The following is a 21,204-nucleotide window of genomic DNA, read 5'->3' as shown; positions in this document are numbered from 1 at the left end:
GCAGGCAGGCCGCTGGACCTGCTCTGGACAACTGAACTCAGCCGCCCTGCGACTTGGCACTGGGGGGCAGGCTCATTAGCATGCGACCTGCTGTCAGATGTATATGGCCGGCAGAGACCATTCAGAGACCGGGTCGCGTCCCGGCCTCTGCCAATCACTGCAAACCTGCTCTACATAAGGCATGTGGCTTCTAAAATAACCGAGGGGCCTGATTGGCTGAGAGCCCACCTCTGCCTAACCCATCAGCCGGAGTCAATCTGCTCCTGTCAATCATCAGCCTGCAATTTTCCTGGAAAAGGAGAATGTGGAGCTGGTCAGGAGTTACCCAACGCCACGCTGTCGTAACGCACACGAGGGCGTTTGGTAACAGGAAGTGAGTCTGGATTAACAACCTGCACCAACTATTTACAACAGGCTTCTTCACATGCCTGGGTCCCCCCCCCGTCACAGGACGAGACCCAAACCTCCCGTCAGTCAGGAGCCTAAAGATCTGGATCCTGTTAAACTCTAAACTAAATTCAGTGTTAAACTCTGGATCAAATATACTTATAAACTTGTTTAAAGCCATTCGTTTGTTTCTCTATACAGAAAATAAACTGAGTTTCAGATCAGATGATTCAATTTCTGATTAAACTACATTTTAAAATCCAGCTCACACTGATTAAAGGTTTTAATTTAAATATAAGTTAGCTGTTGATCTATCTACGGTCAGAAACCTTTTCCTCTTTCAGGTGAATGACTCGTACAGATCAGGATTTTTTGCAGTGTAGAATGTATGAATTTCCTGTTTTCTAAACTTTGAAGTGTCGTCTCCAGCGGACGTTGGGTTTTCTCCACGTCAGGTTCTTTTTGGTTCTTTAAATCTGTTTAATCCAGACTGAACAGATTCTCTTCTCTCGCCCTGTGGATGTAAATAACTCCTGAACTTCTCTGGGAGAAACATCACGTTTCCATCAACATGTAAATTCCATCAGGAAACTTTCCCCATGTCTGGTTCATTGAAACCGAGGAGCGGACCTCCATCATACCTCTGTGGTTCTTCTCTCACCTTTGACCCGGAGCTGAGCTGAGGATTTGGCGTTTGCTGCCGAGAAGTCGAGGCTTCCCGCCATATCCTTCCTGCAGTTGAAGAGGATCAAGATGTGTCTCGTTCCCTCCTCTTTGATTTCCACGTCCTGAAGACAAACATCATTAAAGACCAGGAGACGGCTCCACACATCGGAACATCCTGAATCTAAATGAAGGAGGGGTTATTTCTCTGCGGTGTCGTCGGAGTGCGATCTTACGGCCGACGGGTGGAGTGTCTCTTCCTTGAGTTTCCAGGTGGCGTGAAGGTCCTCCTCAGAAATCTCGGTCTCAAACTTGGCTGTCTCCGTCTCTGTAACCTCGACACTGTACAGCGGGCGGACCACCTTGATGTCGCGCTCTGCAGGCAGAGGCGTGAGCAGCGTTAGAGAACAAATCAGAACGCCAGGGACGCCAGGTGGACACAGGTGATTGACAGGTTGATGAGCAGCTGACGCTCACAGTCTGAGCGACTTACAGTTTGAGCAAAAGCAAAACAGGTTGAGTGAACTCCAGACCATAATCCAACCCGTACATCTGTCTCCATGACGACAACACTTCTTTTAACATAAAACAATTATTGATTTTTTAATCTGAAAGTTTTTAACATTTACAGAAGTTACATTTTATTTTCATCTGATGATTTTTCATTAAAATTTTATTTGGATTTTAATTTTCATTCATTCAAGTTTAAATAAATGAACTCGAGAAAACTTAACAAATTCTTTAAACCTTTACAATTAATTTTTTATTTGTACTAAAATAAATCACACTCTAAAATCGAGGGTTCGGGGTTAACCCTTGAAATGACATTTGTCTTATTTGGAAAAATCTATTTGTGGAAAATTGGTTTCCAATGTTAAAAAAAGATTTCAAATGAAATGAAAGGTGTGTGGATATTATAACATGTCGACACGAGGTCGGACACGGGAGTTGGATTCTCGTCAGGCGTTGCTCAACGTTACAGAGACACGACACAGAAATGAAGAGGCGGGGCTTGGGTCAATGACGGTGGGTGGGACCTGATTCTGTTGTCCTGACCAGGTAATGTGGGAGGGGCCAGGTGACCGCAGGTATTACCTTCGATGTTCAGGTCAGCCGTGGTTTTGTCCGTACCACAGTCGCAGGTGTACGTTCCCATGCTGCTCTTTAGCGCCTTCTTGAGGACCAGTATGCACTTCTTGCCATCTGATTGGATGAGCACGTTCTTGGAGGGACAGATTTCGGTTCCGTCTTTGAACCATCTGACCTCGCCGCCGGCTTTGCTCAGCTCGCAGGACAAAACCACCTCGTCCTTCTCGACGGCGGTGTAGTTCTGGAGCTTGGCTGTGAAGTACAAGTCGCCCTCTGCAGGACAACAGCAGTAACAACCAGACAGCAGCAGTTAAAACAAGCAAACAAACAGACGCAGCTGTGGAGAAATAAAATAATGAAAAACAAAGCTTTTATCCAGAAGGGGGCAGACTTCTCCTTAAAGCCCAAGTTAAAGGCAGTTTGGACGTTTCTCTGATGATGACTTCATAAATCAAATCAAAGTGTCGACTGAAGTCGTGACTTTGAATCTTCATCCTCCAGAAAACAACCATACTAACCGAGCACAGTGAGCATGGCCTCCGACGTCTTGCCCATGGCCTCCACTCTGATCATGGACGTGTCGTCCACGGTGACCTCCCTGAAGGCCAGCGTGTGCACTGGCCCGTCCTCACACATGTGCACCACTTTGCTCGGGTGCAGCCGCACGTCGTTTTTGAACCAAACTACAGGGATCTTTTCATGAGAGAGTTCGACTCTGAACTCTGCGGTTTCTCGCTCCTTCACAGTCACATCTTTTATTGGCTTGATAAATTCAAGGCGAATACCTGACAAACAGAAATTCATTTATATATATATATATATATATATATTCATCACAGCTCCAACATGAAGGACATATAGCATAGCATGTGTAGCAGTGCATAGTTTGTCCAGAGGGTGGTGCTGGAGGACGGTGAGGTGAGCTGCAGTGAAACTAATTGATTTACCTTTAATAAACAACTTCCCAGACGTTCTCTTATCTTCGGCCTCAAACATGTATTTGCCTTCGTCCTCGTACTTGGCAGATTTCACAATAAGAGCGTGTGTCTTTCCCTCCAACACCAGCTCAAACTTGTCGTCGTTTGACAACTCCTGACTTCCCTTCAGCCAACGGAAGCTTTTAGGTTCTCTGGAAATTTCCAGTTCAAACTTTGCCTCGTCCTTTTCATAAACATGCAGGTCGGCGAGCGGCGTAATGAACGAGACGGGGAGTTCTGTTGGTTCAGACACACACAGTTAAAATCCACTTCTGACAAAACGAGTCACATCTTGTTTATTTGATAAGTAGAATCCGCAAAAGAATATTTAGAAATGAAGAGTGAAGCAGGAAGAATGAGCTCGGTGCTTTGTTTGGAATCTCTTTCAAGATTCTTGGTTTAAGGACGTGAACGCTCACCCTTCACTTTCAGGTTAGCAGAACACTTGGCGTTGGCGGCTGTGAACGACAGCTCGCCCGTCAGAGGCACTTTGCAGTTGTACAGCACCAGAGTGTGTTTGGCTCCGTCCTCCACAATCTCAACGTCCTGCAGACGATCAAAACACCTCAACATCTCAACAAGAACAACGAGTCAAAGAGAAGTGATGAGATCAGGAAGTGGCTGATTCATTTTCATCTGATAACTGACGACAGATCGGCGTCTCAGCCCCGACAGCTGAGACACGTGAACCTGGCACTGAATCAGAATGAAAGTGAATGGAACCACGTGTGAGACGTAAAGAAATGAGACGTACGGCCGAAGGACTGAGGACTTCTCCGTTCAGCTTCCACTGACCGTGGACGTCATCCTCGCTCAGCTCCACCTCAAATCGAGCGGTTTCTCCGTCAAACACTTCAACTCCATACATTGGTCGAACCACTTTGATGGAGCGAGCTGATGTTCAAGAGAGGGAACGTTCAGATATTCAACAGTTAACATGAAGACACACACACATAACATGAAGAACACAAGTATACACAAAGACAAAGAGACGCCATCAGGAAGCTGAGATATAATCTGATTTTAAAAATATAAAAATGTGTCCGGTCTGATTTGATGGAGAAACTTCCTGTTTAGTTTTTATTGGTGCAGAAGGTCAAAGGTTCGTTCATCTGCAAAAAGAAACTTCTGAAACGTTTGGTTCAATATCAATCGATTCTCGACCTGGACGTCGTTAAATACACTCATACATACATTCATAATAAAAAGAGATACTGTAGATGACAGGTGATTTTACATCAAACTGTCAGTAACAGTGATAAGATCTGATTTAGACTATTACTAGTTTCCACTGGTCAAAAGACTGAATGGATTCAATTCAGTCAGGTTAACGAGCGAATTAGCAAAACAACGAGTTGAGATGGTGCCTCGCGTTTTGGTTCGTTTGTGACGTTGAACATGACGACATCACGTCTGGTGGGACGCCACTCGAAAAGGTCGAGAACCACTGATCAACTGGTGTCACTGTTCCTCAAGAGCTACTGAAGAACAACAGGAGGTTTTCAAAAGACTGTGTCGCTCTCTGATGTTAGAAGTTTCTTCATGAAAACAAAAAGTGACAAACAGATAAACTGAACAACGAGAAACAAGTTATGGTGGAAAAACACTGCAAGATTCTTGTGGTGAGTTTCTACCATTTTCAGAGGTGGGGGGATGAGGACAGACAGGTGAAGACAGGTGAAGACAGGTGTAGACAGGTGAAGACAGGTGTAGACAGGTGAAGACAGGTGAAGACAGGTGAAGACAGGTGTAGACAGGTGAAGACAGGTGAAGACAGGTGAAGACAGGTGTAGACAAGTGAAGACAGGTGTAGACAGGTGAAGACAGGTGTAGACAGGTGAAGACAGGTGTAGACAGGTGAAGACAGGTGAAGACAGTCACAAGGACATAAAGGTGATTGGATGTGGAGACAGTGAGGGATGAAGTGTTGACATGAGGCAGAGGATGGAGGGATGAGGAGGAGCATCACGATGGAAGACAGAATCTAAACCATCTAAAGCTGCTCAGTCTTTACCTTCGATGTGCAGTGTTGCCGTTGTCTTGTCTGTCCCACAGTCACATAAATACTGTCCTTTGTCCTTGTCCCCAACTCTCTTGATCACAAGTGTTCTACGTTTGTCTTCGGCCTTAACGGCCACCATCTTAGAGGCCTTGACCTCCGCCTCGTCGTGGTACCACACCACGTTGACGTCTTTGCTGAGCTCACAGTTGAGCACCACCTCATCTTTCTCCATCGCAGTGTAGTCCTGCAGTTTGACTGTGAAGTAGGCGTCGCCCTCTGGAAACGGGACATTTTTGTGTGATTGCATATGAACAACTCGACTCGTTTCAGGTACGAGATAAACAAAAGAATAACAGTAACAAACACAAATGCACAACATAGAATCACAACACAGAACAGGAAGGTCTCATAAACAACCTGCGCAGACAAGAACATGAAGGAGTGACACAGATGTGTGGAGGGAGAAGAGCAGAGAGTTTCTCTGGCTTTACCTATGACCGTCAGGTTGGCCATGGAGGGAATTCCTTTCGCCTCAGCTTTGATCTGACACGTGTCGTCCAGAGTGACGTCTCTTATTTCTAACACGTGTTTCTTTCCGTCCACGTGAGCGACCACTGTCCTGCTCGGGTGAATCTTCACGTCGTTCTTGTACCAGGTGACGGGAATGTTTTCGTGAGAGAGTTCCAGCTCAAATCGAGCGGTTTTTCCTTCCTTTACAGTTTGGTCCTTTATCGGTGAGATAAATTTCAGCCTGATACCTACAGTCGTGTTAATAAAGAACATTCATCGGAGTCAGTTTGCAGCAGGAAGCAAACAACTCAACGAATCGTCTGGAGCAGAACTTACCCTCCACCGTGAGTCTGGCTGTCGAAGTTTTACTCAGAACCTCGATCGTATACTCGTCCTCATCGTCAAACTCACAGCAGTTAATGATCAACATGTGCTTCTTCCCATCATCGATGATGTCATACTTTTGGTCAGGGGTGATGATGTCACCCCCTCTGTACCACATGACCTTAGAAACATCCTTCGTGATGCTGCATTCGAACTTTGCCTGTTTCTTTTCAGGCACTGAAACGTCCTTCAGCGGGACCACGAAGTCCATTTCAATCTCTGGGTCAAAGAGTGACACGGGTACAAGACGTCAACAACAACAACAACAACACAACAGTCTACAGCCTGTGACCAGTTTAACAACTACACCCTCAGGTCATCTGTCGATGACATCACTTTCATTCCCAGGACTGTTTGCGTTGAAGGACTTCCTGGTCACATGGTTTCTCTCGATCACAGAAGGACGAATCCACCATCTTGACCAATCAGAACGATTCTTCTTTCTAGGTTTGTTCAACACTTACCTTCAGTTTGTTGCTACTGAGGAAAATCAACATTTTCTTCTTTTCTCAAATGAATTCAAACAGAGGCTGAACTTGTTTTATTTCAGTAACAATCTGATAGCGCCCCCTGCAGGAACATGGTGCTGGAATAACAAGTAAACTGGTCACTGTGCTGAGATTGAACATGAAACATTTAAACAGAGACGGTACACATGTTGTGCACATTGACGTCACTACACACATGTTCACACACACACACACAGGATTTTATTTTCCAGTGAACAGACAGAACAACAAACACAAGTACAGGACCCAGGAAGTTGTCAGGATTCCGTATTAAATTATTTGTCGCCTTCCTGATTTGTCTCAAGAATCCAGTGAAACTAAATTCCACTGGTTGCACCTGTTAAATAAAGACTTCAGGTCCAGGCCCATGAGCCATGACCCTGAACCATGTGACTCAGACCCCTGGTATGAGGAAAACGTCTTACCTTTGACATTGAGCATTGCGCTGGTGATGGCGTTCAGAGCCTGGTACGAAACTTCTCCAGCGTGATCCAGCTGACAGCTCTTCAGTGTAAGTCTACGAACTCTTCCTTCCATGAAGATGTCGCACGTCTGATCAAAACATTTAATTTAAAAATGATCCGTAGTAAAAACATGTAAACGTGGAAACATACGACATCAAGTGGGTCCGATCTTACCGGGGATCTGGTGAGAACTTCTCCTTTCAGCTTCCACTCCCCTGGAACATCCTCCTCGGAGATCTCCGTCTCAAACACGGCATCTGCCTTCTCCGTCACCTCGACACTCGCCAACGGCTTCAGGATCTCAGCTTCACGCTCTGAGGAAGACGACACGTCAGTATCAAACACCAAACGACAGAGAGTAAATGACTTCAGTGGCTCAAGGTAAAGGAAGGTGATTGGTCAGACAGATGAACCTCCGAGTGTGAGCTTGGCCGTGTAGACGCGTCCTTCCACCTCCATGGCGTATTCTGCCACGTCCTCTGGCTGACAGTTCTTGATGGTGAGCGTCAGCTCTTTTCCGTCCTGCTTGACCTCGACCTTGTCCGAGGGGACGATCTCGTTCTCTCCTTTGAGCCACTTCCAGTTGGGAGTGTCCTTGAACAGCTCGCATTTAAACGTAGCAGCCGCCTTCGGTTTGACGTGCTGGTCTCTCAGCGGCTTCACGATCCAATCTTTGATGATTTCTGAGGGAATTGAACATGACGTCGAACCATCAGAGAAACAATGTAGAGCAGAAATATAAATCAATACAAACAGAACCAGGGCAGACCCGGAGTCCACGTCCATTTCTCTACACATTCTATGGTCATATGTCATCATTTAAAAAAAAGTGGGCCAAACATGGAGCCCTGAGGTACTTCGACTGCCATTCCTGCCCACACACATATTCTAATACACATTCTTTACTGCTGTATTGTTACTGTATTTAGTGACTTATACAAGGAACTATTTTTCTTACCGATGATTTTGACGTTTGTCGAGGTCTTGACTTCCTCCTGACCGGCGACTTCACAGGAGTAGACACCAGTGTCCTCCGCTGCGCTGTTCTGGATGGTCACGGCGTGCTGCATCCCAATGATATTGATCTGAATCTTGTTGGCCTTTTTCTTCAGGACCTCGTTATTCTTCTTCCACACCACATCTCTCTCTTTGTTCAGCTCGCAGGTCATGTAGATGGGCTGACCCTTCAGAGCTGAAGTCTCCTCCTCCAGCTCCTTGATCCATTTCACAGGCAACTCTGTCAGGAGACAAGAAGAACATTTGACCTCCACTGGTGCTTAAACAGGATTGTGACAGGAAATAGTTCTGCTCCTCTGGGTTCATAGGGAGATTTTTAAGGCAGAAAGAAGAGTTTACCTTCTACGATGAGCTTGGCTGTGCACGTTATTTCCTTTCCTGCGTTCTTGGCCACACAGCTGTATTCACCAGTGTCGGACAGTTGAACATCAATAATGTTCAACTTGCGATCTTTGCCGTCAGAGGTGAACTTGTGCTTGGGGCTCTCGCGCAGGTTGCTGCCATCTTTCATCCAGGAGGTGATGGCAGTGGAAGGTGAGACCTCACACTCAAACACAGCGGCGGAGCCGATGGACTCGGCTTCCTTTAGCACAATGTCCTGAAGCTTCTTGATGAACTTCAGAGGGACGGCTTTCAGCTTGAACCCTCCGAAGGGATCCTCTGGAGGTGATGGACCTTTTCCACCAGGCCTCAGGCCGCGGCCGCGCCCTTCTCCAGGAGACGGGGTCTGCTTGGCTTCAGATTGAAATATCGAGTATTGAAATAAGGTTTTCTCACTGAGAAGTCACAGACAGTTTGTAGAATAATTAAAACATCAGACTTACGTTTCAGACCTCGGCCTCGACCTCTTCCTGCTTCCTCTGCTGGTTGACCCTCTGTTCAGAAACAAGGAGTGTAAATTGGCTGTACACGATACTATCTACGTCAATGTGTTGATTTACGTGCGACAGCAGGGAGATGTTATCAGTTTGAATTGATGGGAAATGTGATGAAATGGTAAATATGAAACAAAGAAGCTGAAATTGAGACACAAGCACACGATGATGAAATCTGCATCATGATGAACAGGAGCTGCCACAACATGAAGGGATGGAACAAAACAGGATGGAAAGATAGAGAACACGTGGACTGATGGCAAAGACGTGACCTAGAAATGACAGACACACACATGACAGAAGTGAAATGAATACGACAACACATGAATAAAACACAAATATAAGAAATGATGACGTCTATGGCTGAAGATATGGTGAAGTAAGGAAGATTTTAGATGGAGGCATGATGGTGGGGATGGGCAGAGATTATTCTGGGCATGATGGGAGGATTTCTCTCGGTGAGGTGGGGCCACCACTATCTCACCTCTCCTGGTCATCCCAGGAACCTCTAGAGCACCTTCTTGTCCGTCACCTTCCCAGTCCTCAGAGCCGCAACTGTCCCGAGGAACCAGCTCCCAGCCCCAGGCCTCCTCCTCCTCCTGCTCGGTGTCTTTCTCTGCTTCGAACTCCTCTTCGAACACCTCCTCCTCCGGCTGCGTGGCAACCTTCTTCATCTGCACGGCTCCAGGAGACACCTCCTTCACCAGGGGAAACTTCCCTTTATCAGGTCTTGCTGGTTCTGCAGACTTCTCTTCTGGTGACGGTTTCTTCGGGACCTTTTTAAGAGTGACTGCTTCAATCGACTCTACAGGAGAAACCGTCTTCGGAACCTTTTTGAGTCTGTCGATGCTCGGCTTCCTCTCAACAGGTGCTGCTTCTTTCAGCTTCTCAACTTGAGGAGACGGAGTCTTCTTCAGCCCAACCTTCTTGAGCTGCTCCAGAGGTTTAAGAGCAACTTCTTCCTTCTCCTCTTTCACCTTGGGTGTGACTCCCTTCTTCAGCTGCAGAGGTTTTGGTTCTTCAGGAACCTTCTCAGGTTTCTTAACAGATGTTGGTACAGGAGACGCCGTCTTCTCCGCTGGAACTGAATCTAACTCTTTTGTCTTCTCCAGCTTCTTCTCTGGAGTTTCTGGGACCTCAGGTTTCTTCGCTCTACCCACCGGCTCTCGTTCTTTCAGCTTCTCATCAGGAGTTTTGCGACGAGGTTGCAGGTCTTCACGTGGCTTCTTCTCTTTCTCCTCTGCTGGTTTCTTCTCCGGCGCTGCCTCCTCTTTGGAAGGTCTGGAAAACGGTTTCAGCTTGACACTCTCTATCTCTTGTTCTTGTGTTGGGATTTTCTTCACCTTGGTTGGTGCTTTGACTTCCTCTGGCTCTTTCTCTGGAGTTTTCTTTTTATCTAAAGGCGTCAACACCTTGGCTGGGGGCTCCTTCACCTCTGGAGGAGTTTTCTCAGGCTTTTTGGGAAGTTCTTTGGGTTCCACCTCTCTGGAGATCCTCTCACCTTTCTGGAAAGGCTCAGTGTCCCTGTGTGGTCTTTCCTTCTTATCTTTCTCTGGCTCCTCTGCTGCTTTGACAGGTTTCTCAAATGGTTTTAGTTTGATTATTTCTGGTTCCACTTCATCTGAAGGCAGTTTCTTCACTTTCTTCAAGACTGCAGGGGGTGGAGCAGATTCCTCTTCCTTTGGTGTCTTGGGAGTTTTCTTTAGAGAAATCGTATCTTCTGGTTTCTGGTCTTTTGTGACAGGTCTCTGACGACTCCATGCATCTTTATGAGCCTCTGTTTGTTCTTCTTTAGGTTTAGTGACTTCAGGCTTTTTTACAACATCAGCTTTGTCTCGAGGTTTCCTCTCCTCCGCAGGTCTCCTGGTGGAGACTGACATCTCCACAGTCTCTTCTTCATGAACCATCTCCTCCACCTCAAACACGGTGGTCCTGGTGACCTTCTGAGGTTTCTCCTCCACTTCAGCCTCTTTAGGAGGAGCTGACGGCACCTTCTTCAGTTTGATCACTTCCTGTTCCTCCTCCACTACCTTCACCACTCTGGTGCTTTTCTTTAGCGTCGGAATCTCAAACGTTGTTTCCTCTTCCAACTGAATTTTACCTTTTTTGAGCAGAACCGTTTCTGAGGCAGCAAAAGTTTCACGTTACTTAAAATCATCAGTGATTGTAAAAGTGAGAAAAAACAGACAAACAAGACGACAAAGACTAAACAACTTTCACAGATTAACAAGTTTCGACAGAAAAACATATAGTGTGTGTTGTGTATTTAAAATATACAATATAATATAAAACCGTTTTTAATAATAATTGTCCTGATGTGTCTGTTTGGAGTCAAATCGATTTTCGTATTAGAGCCGTAACCTCCTGGTTGATTGTAATGAAATGAAAGTAATTGAGTATTAAAGAAGTAAGTGTGAATCGGAGCTCGTACCTTTCTTCACTCCTCCTGGTGCCTGGACGGGTCCTTTGGTTTCATCTGACACAGAGAAACAGTGCAGGTCATTAGATCAGGAAACAAGAGGAGAAAACAGGAATAACGTTTCTTAAAGAACGACCGGTGTCGTCACGTGATTTAGTTAAAGACCATAAGAAAAGATGAAGCTGTGAGAAATGTAACACGTTGTTAAAAGATTCAAGCTCAACATGTGAATGACATGAAAAGAAAGACCAACGCAACAAACAGTGAGGACACACGTGTGGTTTCACAGAGAAATGTGAACATGATGAAATGAGAGGAAACGGGTCTGTCTACCTGTCGGAGGAGACTTCTTCTCTACCACCGAGGGTTTTTCTCTTTTGGTCGGTTCTTCAGTTTTCACCACAGCTTGAGGTTTAATCGCTTCAGTATTAAAAGAATAAAGTGGAGGATGATCAGAACACGTGGGTTTTATAAAGTCACAGTGATGAAGTCAGTTTGTGACGATACCTGCTTTAGTTTCTTCTTGTGGAGAAATTCTCTTCTCCAACTTCTTCTTCTCAGCGACTTCCGGCTGTTTGACAGCAGGACGCTGTTTGCTCTCTTTAAGTTTCAAGATAGAAAAGGTTCAGTTTAAAATGCTGCTCATCAGCACCACGTTGTTTCTTTGTCTCTTTAACGACACTTGTTTCAAAGATCATGTTTTAAGAGTGACATTCTCCTACAAATGTCTTTACACACAAACACAGACGTAAAACACGTGAAGAAGAGGAGCTGGTACCTGGTTGAGGAGCAACTGCTGTTACCAGCGGTTCTTTGACTTGTGGCGACGTCGTCGGCTTCCCGGGAACTTTTAATAAAATGATACGACAACAGTGAGAGAAGAGTAGAGACAGACAGAGAAAAAGACAAAGACGAGGAGTTTCTACAAAAACATGTGACTTGTGCTCGTCTGAGAAAACACGACCACACAGTGACACCAACACAGAGTTAGAAGAAGAAGCAACATGGACCTGTGGTGTTTGAGGTGATCAGAGTTGGACTCAGTCCACAGTGAGATGATTTGAACACAATGAGTGACATGACGTGAAAATCCAAGAAAACCTGAGAGTGAAAACAAGAAGGTGCTCGACAGATGCTCAGAAAACACTTGGTGCTCGGTGACACAGAACATTTCTGTCTTTATACCTCCTGAAGAGTCGTTTTCTTTCTTTTCTGGTTCCACAAACACGACCCTGGTTTCTACCAAGTTCTCCACTTTCTGAGGAGTTGTGTGTCGACCGTGTGGCGCGTCCACCTCCAACTCTCTCGTCCTGGTGGAACCTTGCTCACGTCCTGTTTGGTGGTGAAACGTCTTGTTCTCCTGCGGTTTGGTTCCGTCTGTGACTGAAGGTTCTCTGACTGCGGACTCGTCTTTGTATTTTGTGATAATCTTTATCTCTTTTCTGAGAGAATCTAACTCCTCGTCTTTGCTTTTGTTTTTCACAGTTTCTGTCTCAATTGTTTTTGGTTGAGCGACGTTCACTTGTCTTTCTAAACCAGTGAAAGTTAGTTTTTCTATTAAAGGAACTTTGGCTGTTTCTGGACGTTTCTCCAGTTCAGTCGTTGATCTAACGTCCGGTTCCACCCTGAGACTCTTGGTTTCTGCAGCTTTTGGTTCTGTGTGTTCCAGCCTCAGGTTTGATCCCTGAACTGGACCAACAGTTTCTGTTCTGTCCTGAAGTGAGACGGTCTGAGACTGAACTTCACATTGATCTCCTTTCATCTGATCCTCTCTCTGAGGACCAGCTTCTCCAGCTCTGTCAAATCTCAGTGTTTCTGTCCTTTGTGTTCTCACTTGATTATTTCTGTCCTCAGTCATTTCAACCTTGGACTTGTTTTCTTTGGTTTGATGTAACTTCTGTTCCTCATCTACTGAATGTTTCTCTAAATAAAGACGGTCTGACGGTCGTAGGACATCATCAGGTGAAGTAAACGTTAGTGAAGCATCTGATATATCTTGTTCTTTTCTAATCAATAGTTTTGGTTTGGTGGTTTCAGTAACTCGGAGCGTTTCAGTCCGACTCTGTGCAGCTGTGACGTCTCCAGATGTTTGATCATATTTATCTCCATCGTCTCTTAGTGAATGAGAAACTTCTGTCACTTTGGTCTTTAGTTGTTTCTGCTTCGTTGGTTCTGTTTCCTCCACAGATGAACTTTTATCAGTTGTTAATTGACTTGTGAAATTTTTTAAATTAAGATCTTTGTCTTTAATCTGTCGTTTATCAGTTAAGATTTGTGAATCATCTCTGAATTCATACATCGGCTCTTTTCTTGAACCAGAGAGTTTTTCCAGATCATCAGGAGAAATAAACCTCGGTAGAGTTTGTGATTTAACGTCTTTAACGATCTGAGCTCTTTCAGATGTGACCTCCATCACAGGAGCCGCTGACGCTCTTCTTCTCACCTCTTCCTGTTTAGCTTCTGTTATTAGCGGAGAGACTTCTCCATATTCACGTCTTAATAAAACTGTCGGTGACTGAGGTTCCTCCAGAGAACGTTTTCTATCTCTGCCTGATGTTTTCTGTTTTGATTTCTTTCCTTTTCCATCTTTAGTCCTAATTTCTGTTTTGTCTAACTTCTCGTCATCTTTACTTTTGGTTGTTTTGTTGAGTGAAACTTGTTCGGACTCGTCTGTTGTCTTCAGTGTTTTCTGTGTGTCAGTTTGTTTCTGTCCTGTTTTGATCTCTGGAATCATTCGGTCACTTTCAGTAACTTCATCAGTTTTTACGTCTCCTCCGTCTTTCACAGATAAAACTTCCATCACTTGTTTAGTGTCTTTTAATTCAAATGGAGAAACTCGACCCTTTTGATCTACGACTGTCTCGGACTGAATTTCTCTAACTATTTGTTCATCATACATCTTTTCTGAATCTTTTCTTTCTTCACTAGATTTATCTTTTATTGTTTTGACTGATTTCGGATCTTTTTCTTGAGAGGCGTCTCCTGACTCTGACTTTTTGTGTTCCGCCTGCTTTGCTACTTCCTGTGTCGTTGTTTTATCTTTCGTTTGGTCTCTAATTGGCTGAGCTCTACCTCTCCTCTCTGACTCGTCTTCTCTGTCGCTCACGGATTTTTCTTTCTTTTCAGGAAATTGTCCCAACTCTCTCTTCTCGGTTTCTCTGTCTTTAACAGTTCCAGAATATATTTTGGGAGAATCGTTTTGGTGCGTTTGCTCGGACTCTGTTTCCTCTGGAGTCGTGCTGTCGATGTTCTCTTGTCTTTTCAGCGTCTTCTTCTCACTGTCTCTCAAGTCTTTGACCTCATCATCCACTGGGAGTTGTTGGAAATCTGTTTTAGCGCCTTTACTTTTACGTGTCACAGGTTTCTGGTCGTCTATCAGCTGCTTTGTGCCTGAAGAGATTCTATGTTTCTGTTCATCAGGTTGAACTTTATTCACTTCATCTTTAAGCGTCATGATTCTGGATGTTTCAGATTTTCTTTTCTTTTCTTTGTGAGAAGCAGTTTCTACTTGAAGGTGTTTGTCTGGTTCTTCATCATCTACTCTCCCTTGCTTTTTATGCTCTTCGCTCAGACGTGATTGGACATTTTCTTCATCCTTTTTCTCTGGAACCTTCGGTTTCCTCTTCATCTCTGATGCTTCTCCCTCTGAGGACTTTCCTGTTTTTAGAGTTTTAGAGAAACTTAAACTTTCTACAGACGTAAAGTCTTGATCAACTTTAGGTGCACGTGAGACTTTTATTTTCTGTTGCTCAGTTTTGGGTGTAATATTTACGTCATCTTTACCTAAAGTGGTTTTAGAGGAGATTTGTTCGACTTTAACTTCTTGTAATTTACCTAAATTTGGTTTTCTCTCCTCCAGAGGAAAACTGTCTGTGAAACAAACATCTCCATCAGCTGCTGTGACTTCAGCGTCTTTAGTTTCAGGAGCTGGTTTAGTTTCTGTAGAAGTTTGATCCATCACTGGTTTAACTGGAACTTTTCTGTCACTTTGTTCCAGTTGAGCTGTTTCGTGTTTTAGAGCAGTGACTTTATAAGTTTGATGTTTAACTGCTCTGATCTTGAGCTGCTCTGGTTCGACTGTGATCTCTGGAGCTTTCATCACGTTCTCTCCTTGTGGAGACACTGACTCGCTCTCTGTCGCATCACGTTCTTCATCAACCAACGCAGCTTTTATCACTAATTTCTGAGTTTGATCGAGTTCCTCGGGACGTTCTCTGGAGAATTCTTTAGTTTGATCGAGTTCCTCAGGTTCTTCATCTTTGTTTGAACTCACTTGTTTTGTTTGATCTTTAACAGAGACAAACTTTAATGGGATTATTTCGTCTACTTCAGGTCGATCTAACTTCCGTCTTTTCTCCTTCAGGTGTAATTTCTCATTCCCGTCAGTTGCTTCATCAACCAACACGGCCTTTATCACTGATTTACGAGTTTGACCAAGTTTTTCAGGAGGTTCTTTGATCAAGTCTTTAGTTTGATCTTTTTCTGGAGCTTTAATCAGTTCCTGTTCAGTTTCATGTGGAGACGCTGACTCGCTCGGTTTCACGTCACTTTCTTCATCATATGCAGGAAAGTCTCTAGACTCTCTCGTTAATCCTTCCTTCATTGATTTGACTTCAGTAATATCTGAACTCTTCTTACTGGCTGGTTCTTTCCTCACTGGTTTCTTCTTCTGTTCAGTCAAAGTATTTTTGTCGGTTTGATTTAAGTCCGATTTTTGACTTGACTCAGTTTCTGTTGGTGTCAGATTCGTGTCTTTGTTCAGGGAAACATGAGAATAATCAACTGTGGGAAGTTTTGATTGAATCAACTCAGGTTTATTAAACGAAGAAACTTTCTCATCTTCTGTCTCCGTTTGTTCTCGATTTTCTGACTCCACGTGTGTTTTCGCAGGTTTCTTAGTTTGAACGGGTATTTTTGAAGTGTTCTCTGTTGTTAATGATTCTTTCGATCTTTTAAACTTGGACGTTTCTACTCGGTCTTGTGTTGCTCTCCTCACTTCATTTAAAGAATCTCTTTCTGGCTGATTCTCCTCACGTCTGTCCACACTTTGTCTTTTCTTAATTTGAGCTCCTTCTTCCTTCAGAGGAAGTTTCCCTGAGATTTCAGGAGTTTTACTCGTTTCATCAGTTTCTCTGATGACAGATTTTATTTCCTTGTCTTCTGTCTCTTTCAGAGTCTTTAACCGAATCGTCTCTTTTCCTTTCTCAGTTGGAGTTTTATTTCTACCTGTGACGACTCTTGACTGAACGTCTTTAACTTCAGTTTGGTTGGTTTGGGTTAAATGTTCATTTGTTCTCTCCGTTTGTTCTTGTCTTGTTTTTGTTTCTTTGTGTAGATGTTCTTCAGTTTTAACATCGTCTGACTCGAGGTTTAATTCAAAGTTCTCTTGATTTGTTAACGTCTGTTCTTTTTCTTTTAAATGACTCGGTTCTGTCGACTGAATTTTCTCTTTAAGGACTTCAGTGTTTTCTTCTGTCTGTGTGTGTTGAGGTTTTGTATCAGTGAGTTTTTCACTTTTCTCTCGTCTGAATTTAGTCTTTTCTCTGACATGTTGATTACGAGCGTTAGCGTCTCTGACCTGCTCGTCGTCTGTTTCCTGTCTCAATCTAATCTGTGATGGGAGTTCTGGTTCTGTTACGGCTTCGTTCCCTGACAGTGACTCAGGAGGAACCTTCTCTCTGGGTTTCATCTCTGTCGTTCCTTCCATCGGACTCACTTTCACCAACTTGTGCCTCAGTTTAATGACTTTGGACAAAATGGATTCCGGCAGGAAGTCGCTGGTGGACTTCAGTTTTTCAGGAGGTGACGTTAAAGCTGAGGTCAGTTCTTCTTCGTCTTTATAATTTATTCTATCTCCTTCTGTCTGTTCTTTTTGGTTTGACTGTTTTAATTCTTCTTCTCCGACATGTTCGGCTGTAGTGATTTTTTCAGTCTCCTCCTCCTGTAGCTTTTTAACTTTTATATCTGGTTTCTTGTCAGTCGACGTCTGTTTCAAACAATCATCTTTCTCGTCCTTTTTTATTTCTACAGAGTGAATTTGTTGAATCTTATTTTCAGCTTCAGGAGAATCGTTTTCTCTAAGTTTCTCAGTTTGAATCATTAAACGTTGGGACTTCTGTCTGACTGGTTTCTCGGTTCTTCTCCGTCTGGAGGGTTTGTTCTCTGCCGGCTGACGACGCTCTGAAGAATCGGTTCCTTGTATCTCTGAGGTCGTTTCAGTGTTTTCACATGAATGTGTCTCTGCTTCTTCACTTTGCTTTATTTCCATCTGGAGTCGAGTTTGTTCTAAAGGCTGTAAAACCGTCACCTGAGATATTTTACTTTTAAACCTCACGTCAATCACTGGGTTTGGATCAGAAACACTTTTAATACTTTTTCTTTCATGACTTTGAGAAGCTTTGATATTTTCTTTAGAATCCTTGATGTCTACACTCGCTGTTTGAGAATCACTTCTTTGAGCTTGAGATTTCTGTTTCCTAGTTTTTACCTCAACCTTTTTATTCTTAGATTCACTTCCTGTCACAACCATGTTTTCTTTAGGTTTGGAGACGAGTCTAGAACCTGGAGTCTCTGAACCTTCAGCAACAGACTCGTCAAACGCTTCGTCAGCTTCTCGCTTCAGATTCAAAATCACTTCTTTCACACTTTCACCCACAACTTCTTCTTGATCGCTGTGAAACATTTGAGCTTCTTCTTCTGGTTCTACGACCTCAGCTGACGACTCAAACTCAGACGTGAAATGTTTTACGATCTTCGGATCTCCGGCTCGTTCCTCATTTGATAAAAGACCAGTGACGCCCCCTTGAGGACGGAAGGGTTTAAGAGGCGTGAAGACGAGGCACCATGTGGCGGTGCCAAGAGATTAGGAAGAAAACAACAACAGAAACAGACATTTTGAGTTAAACCAGACAAACACAGACGTAATAAAAAGAAGAAGAAGAGCTGACGATGACAAAAGGAAAATATCCCGTCGTACCTTTTTCTGCCGTTTTTCTTTCTATCTCTTCTTCGGGGGACGTAACAGGACGAACAGTCGAGGGAACAGTCTCAGCTTCAGCTTCTGTTTCTTTGAAGATAATTAGTTGTTATTTAACGCAAGATATTCTTATTATTGTTATTTAAGAAGTTAGGATAAAAAAGAATCACTTTAAAAAGACGCAGCATTGAAAATGTGAAAGATGAGACGATGACGTCTTTTTAAAACCACTGAAGTTAAACATGAAGACATGAGGAAGATGAAGGTGAAGAGGATTTGCTCTCTGTACCTCTGGCAGCTGTTCGAGGTGAGATTCTTTTCTCCTGTGGTTTTGAAGCGACTGAAGTTTTGACATCTCTCTTCTGATCGGCTTTAGATTCCTCTTTTCTCTTGACCTCTGGTTTTGGCTTCTTCAGCTCGACATCTGTTACTGACTCTTTCTGTTTTACCTCCACTTCAGGTTTGGGTTTTTCTTTCTCCAGGATTTCACCTGGTTTTATCGTTTCAGCTGCTTTCTGTTTCTTTACTGAAACTTTCTCCGAACTCCTTTCATCTTTTTTTGACTCAGAAACGACCGGCGGTTTAATTTGAGTTTTGTCTTTTCTGCTAATTTCCTCAGCGACTATTCTCTCCTGAACTTTTGTAGATTTGTCTTCAACTTTAATTTCTGTCTGTTCAATAATAACTTGTGTAATTTCCTCGTTTCTTCTGTGTTTTATTTCTGGTGTAACTTCTGTTTTCCTGACTGATTCCTCTGTGGAAATCTTTGCTTCAGTTTTCACTCTTTCACTTAGTTTTCTTGATTCTGTGCTGATGAGAACTGAAGGTTTGATTTGATCTTTCACAGACTCACTTTCTTCAGTTTTCTCTCTCTTGTGTTTCTCTTTCCTTTCTGTCATGATTTGGATCTCACTTTCCTTCCTGACTGGAACTTTTGCTTCTTGTTTAGAATCAGATGAGCCGTCTTTCCTCTCGTCTACGATTTCCTCTGTCGGACACTCGATCGTTGTGACTAAAAACTCAGATTTTTCTCTGGTGGTTTGCAGAGCGATGACGTCTCTGCCTTTGTCTGATTCATTTTCCTGAACTAAAGCTACAGATTCTTGTGTTTTGGTTCCTTTCCTTTTTATCGAGTCAGTAACAGATATCTCACTTCTCAGTTCAGACTTTTTCTCTCTTTGTGTCTTCGCTAAATCCTCAACTTCTGATAACGTCACTATCGTCTCGCCCACAGGAGCCGAATCGTCCTCATACAACACTTCGGTGTGTTCTTCCAGCGCCTCTTCGTGTTCTTCCAGCGCCTCTTCGTGTTCTTCCAGCGCCTCTTCGTGTTCTTCCAGCGCCTCTTCGTGTTCTTCCAGCGCCTCTTCGTGTTCTTCCAGCACCTCTTCGTGTTCCCACATCTCTTCTGCGAGCGACACTTCCTTAGTGGCATAATGAACTTCTGTCTTCTGAGCTTGTTTGCTTCGCTTGGTCTCAATAAGAGTCGTAGCTTCTAGACGTTTTAAGAGTGGTTGAAGAAGAGGCGTCATGTGGCGGCGCCAAGACAAGACAATAAAACACAAAGTCAGTGAGCGTTAGAGGACACACAGACTAAGAGTGAAATCACCTGCTGTTCATCAGTTTAAAGACTCAGATGGGATTAAAGAGCATCGACATGTTTTCACAAGGTTTGTACCTTTTTCAGCAGGAGACACTTTTTTCTCTGTGACTCGAATCTTCTCAATCGTCTTCATTTCTATTTCGTTTCAAGATTTTTTAAATCCAGGAAGAGTTTTATAAGACAGAAATAAAAGAGAATTTTGACAATTAACAAACAAACATGCAAAAATAACATTAAATAACACAAAACCCAGCAAACTGTGAAGACGTAAAGAACGTAAGAATTCCTGTGAAGAGGAGGCAACAGTTCAGTTTATGTCCCGTAATCATTCAGATTTATAATTTATTTATGATTTGTATTATGTTTATGGATACATCACATCGACTCAAAAATAAACTCACTGTTAAACTGTTCCATGGTCGAGTCAGGTCCTACTTTTATTTCACTTTTTAATTTGACCACTAGAGGGTGCAACTGTCATTTTTACTCTACCACATTGAAACTGTTGTTTGAAGCAGCTTGTGATTATTGAGCAGATTTTATTTTCCTATTCTTACTGAATTATTAAAAACCAATCCAAGCTGTAAAGTGTTGCATTGTGGGACAGAAAGTACGACAAAGTAAAAAAAGAGTTTATCACATGAAGGAAAACTGAAATGAAGAGTTTGGTTCGGTTCAAGTTTTCAGACTCAATCTCAGAAATGTAGCTTTAATTGTCAATGTAGGAAAAAGATTTGTGTAAATTTCAAATGAAACATTTGAATATTTGAGTCGACGTTTGATGTAATTTTGAAGAAGAGTCGTAACTGAAGTGTTGCCGAAGGTTCACATTCATGAAGCTGTACCTTTACGAAGAGTTTCTTCAACCTCTGGTTTGACTTCAGGTGTTTTATCCACAGAGATTCTCTCTGTTTGTTTCTTTGACACCTTCTCGATTTTCACTTCCTGCACCTTCACAGGAATTCCCTCAGGTGGCTTCCTCTCGTCTTCCGTCACCTCCTGAGGAGCTTTCACAGGCCTCCTCTCTGGAGCAGCCTTCTCTGACACTTTGGCCTCAGTACGTTTTTCTGGAACCGTCTTTGGAGTTTCCTCCACTTTTCTCTCAGGTCGCTCTGGAACTCTCTCCAGGGTTTTTTCCTTCACCTCAGTTTTCTGCGGAGCTGGTCGCTCTGGAGCAGTTTCAGGTTTTTTATCAGTCTTAAGTTCCGTCTTCAACTCAACTACCTCATCGACTTTGTGAGGAACTTTTTCAGGCACCAGTTTAGGCTTCACAGCTTTAAGAGGGTTTGACACAAACACATGCACAAGACGTGACTTTACAGAAAAGAG

General features: G+C 43.5%; 1 protein-coding gene across 6 annotated transcripts in view; it reads right to left on the bottom strand.

Annotated features, from left to right (window-relative positions):
• ttn.2 (titin, tandem duplicate 2) overlaps positions 1 to 21,204 on the bottom strand; it is a 186,791-nt gene that overhangs the window by 91,399 nt on the left and 74,188 nt on the right. The window contains exons 94-117 of one of the 6 annotated variants that reach the window (XM_034573338.1): positions 20,721 to 21,149; positions 19,951 to 20,010; positions 18,273 to 18,356; positions 12,075 to 12,143; positions 11,804 to 11,896; positions 11,630 to 11,716; positions 11,309 to 11,353; positions 9,362 to 10,999; positions 8,827 to 8,877; positions 8,342 to 8,737; positions 7,944 to 8,222; positions 7,399 to 7,668; positions 7,160 to 7,299; positions 6,947 to 7,073; positions 5,965 to 6,231; positions 5,610 to 5,876; positions 5,131 to 5,394; positions 3,871 to 4,010; positions 3,536 to 3,662; positions 3,087 to 3,353; positions 2,658 to 2,924; positions 2,146 to 2,412; positions 1,287 to 1,426; positions 1,049 to 1,175 (exon numbers count right to left, since the gene is read on the bottom strand). In XM_034573338.1, the coding sequence (XP_034429229.1) occupies positions 1,049 to 1,175; positions 1,287 to 1,426; positions 2,146 to 2,412; positions 2,658 to 2,924; positions 3,087 to 3,353; positions 3,536 to 3,662; positions 3,871 to 4,010; positions 5,131 to 5,394; positions 5,610 to 5,876; positions 5,965 to 6,231; positions 6,947 to 7,073; positions 7,160 to 7,299; positions 7,399 to 7,668; positions 7,944 to 8,222; positions 8,342 to 8,737; positions 8,827 to 8,877; positions 9,362 to 10,999; positions 11,309 to 11,353; positions 11,630 to 11,716; positions 11,804 to 11,896; positions 12,075 to 12,143; positions 18,273 to 18,356; positions 19,951 to 20,010; positions 20,721 to 21,149 (5,901 nt within the window). The remainder of the gene's footprint in view (positions 1 to 1,048; positions 1,176 to 1,286; positions 1,427 to 2,145; positions 2,413 to 2,657; positions 2,925 to 3,086; positions 3,354 to 3,535; positions 3,663 to 3,870; positions 4,011 to 5,130; positions 5,395 to 5,609; positions 5,877 to 5,964; positions 6,232 to 6,946; positions 7,074 to 7,159; positions 7,300 to 7,398; positions 7,669 to 7,943; positions 8,223 to 8,341; positions 8,738 to 8,826; positions 8,878 to 9,361; positions 11,000 to 11,308; positions 11,354 to 11,629; positions 11,717 to 11,803; positions 11,897 to 12,074; positions 12,144 to 18,272; positions 18,357 to 19,950; positions 20,011 to 20,720; positions 21,150 to 21,204) is intronic. The other 5 variants (XM_034573342.1, XM_034573339.1, XM_034573341.1 and 2 more) reach the window with 5 other exon arrangements.

The sequence above is a fragment of the Hippoglossus hippoglossus genome, chromosome 21 (genome assembly GCF_009819705.1).
Source record: "Hippoglossus hippoglossus isolate fHipHip1 chromosome 21, fHipHip1.pri, whole genome shotgun sequence".
Taxonomy (NCBI): Eukaryota; Metazoa; Chordata; class Actinopteri; order Pleuronectiformes; family Pleuronectidae; genus Hippoglossus; species Hippoglossus hippoglossus.
Note: the sequence above shows the minus strand (reverse complement) of the source record. Positions and strands in the feature narration are given on the sequence as shown.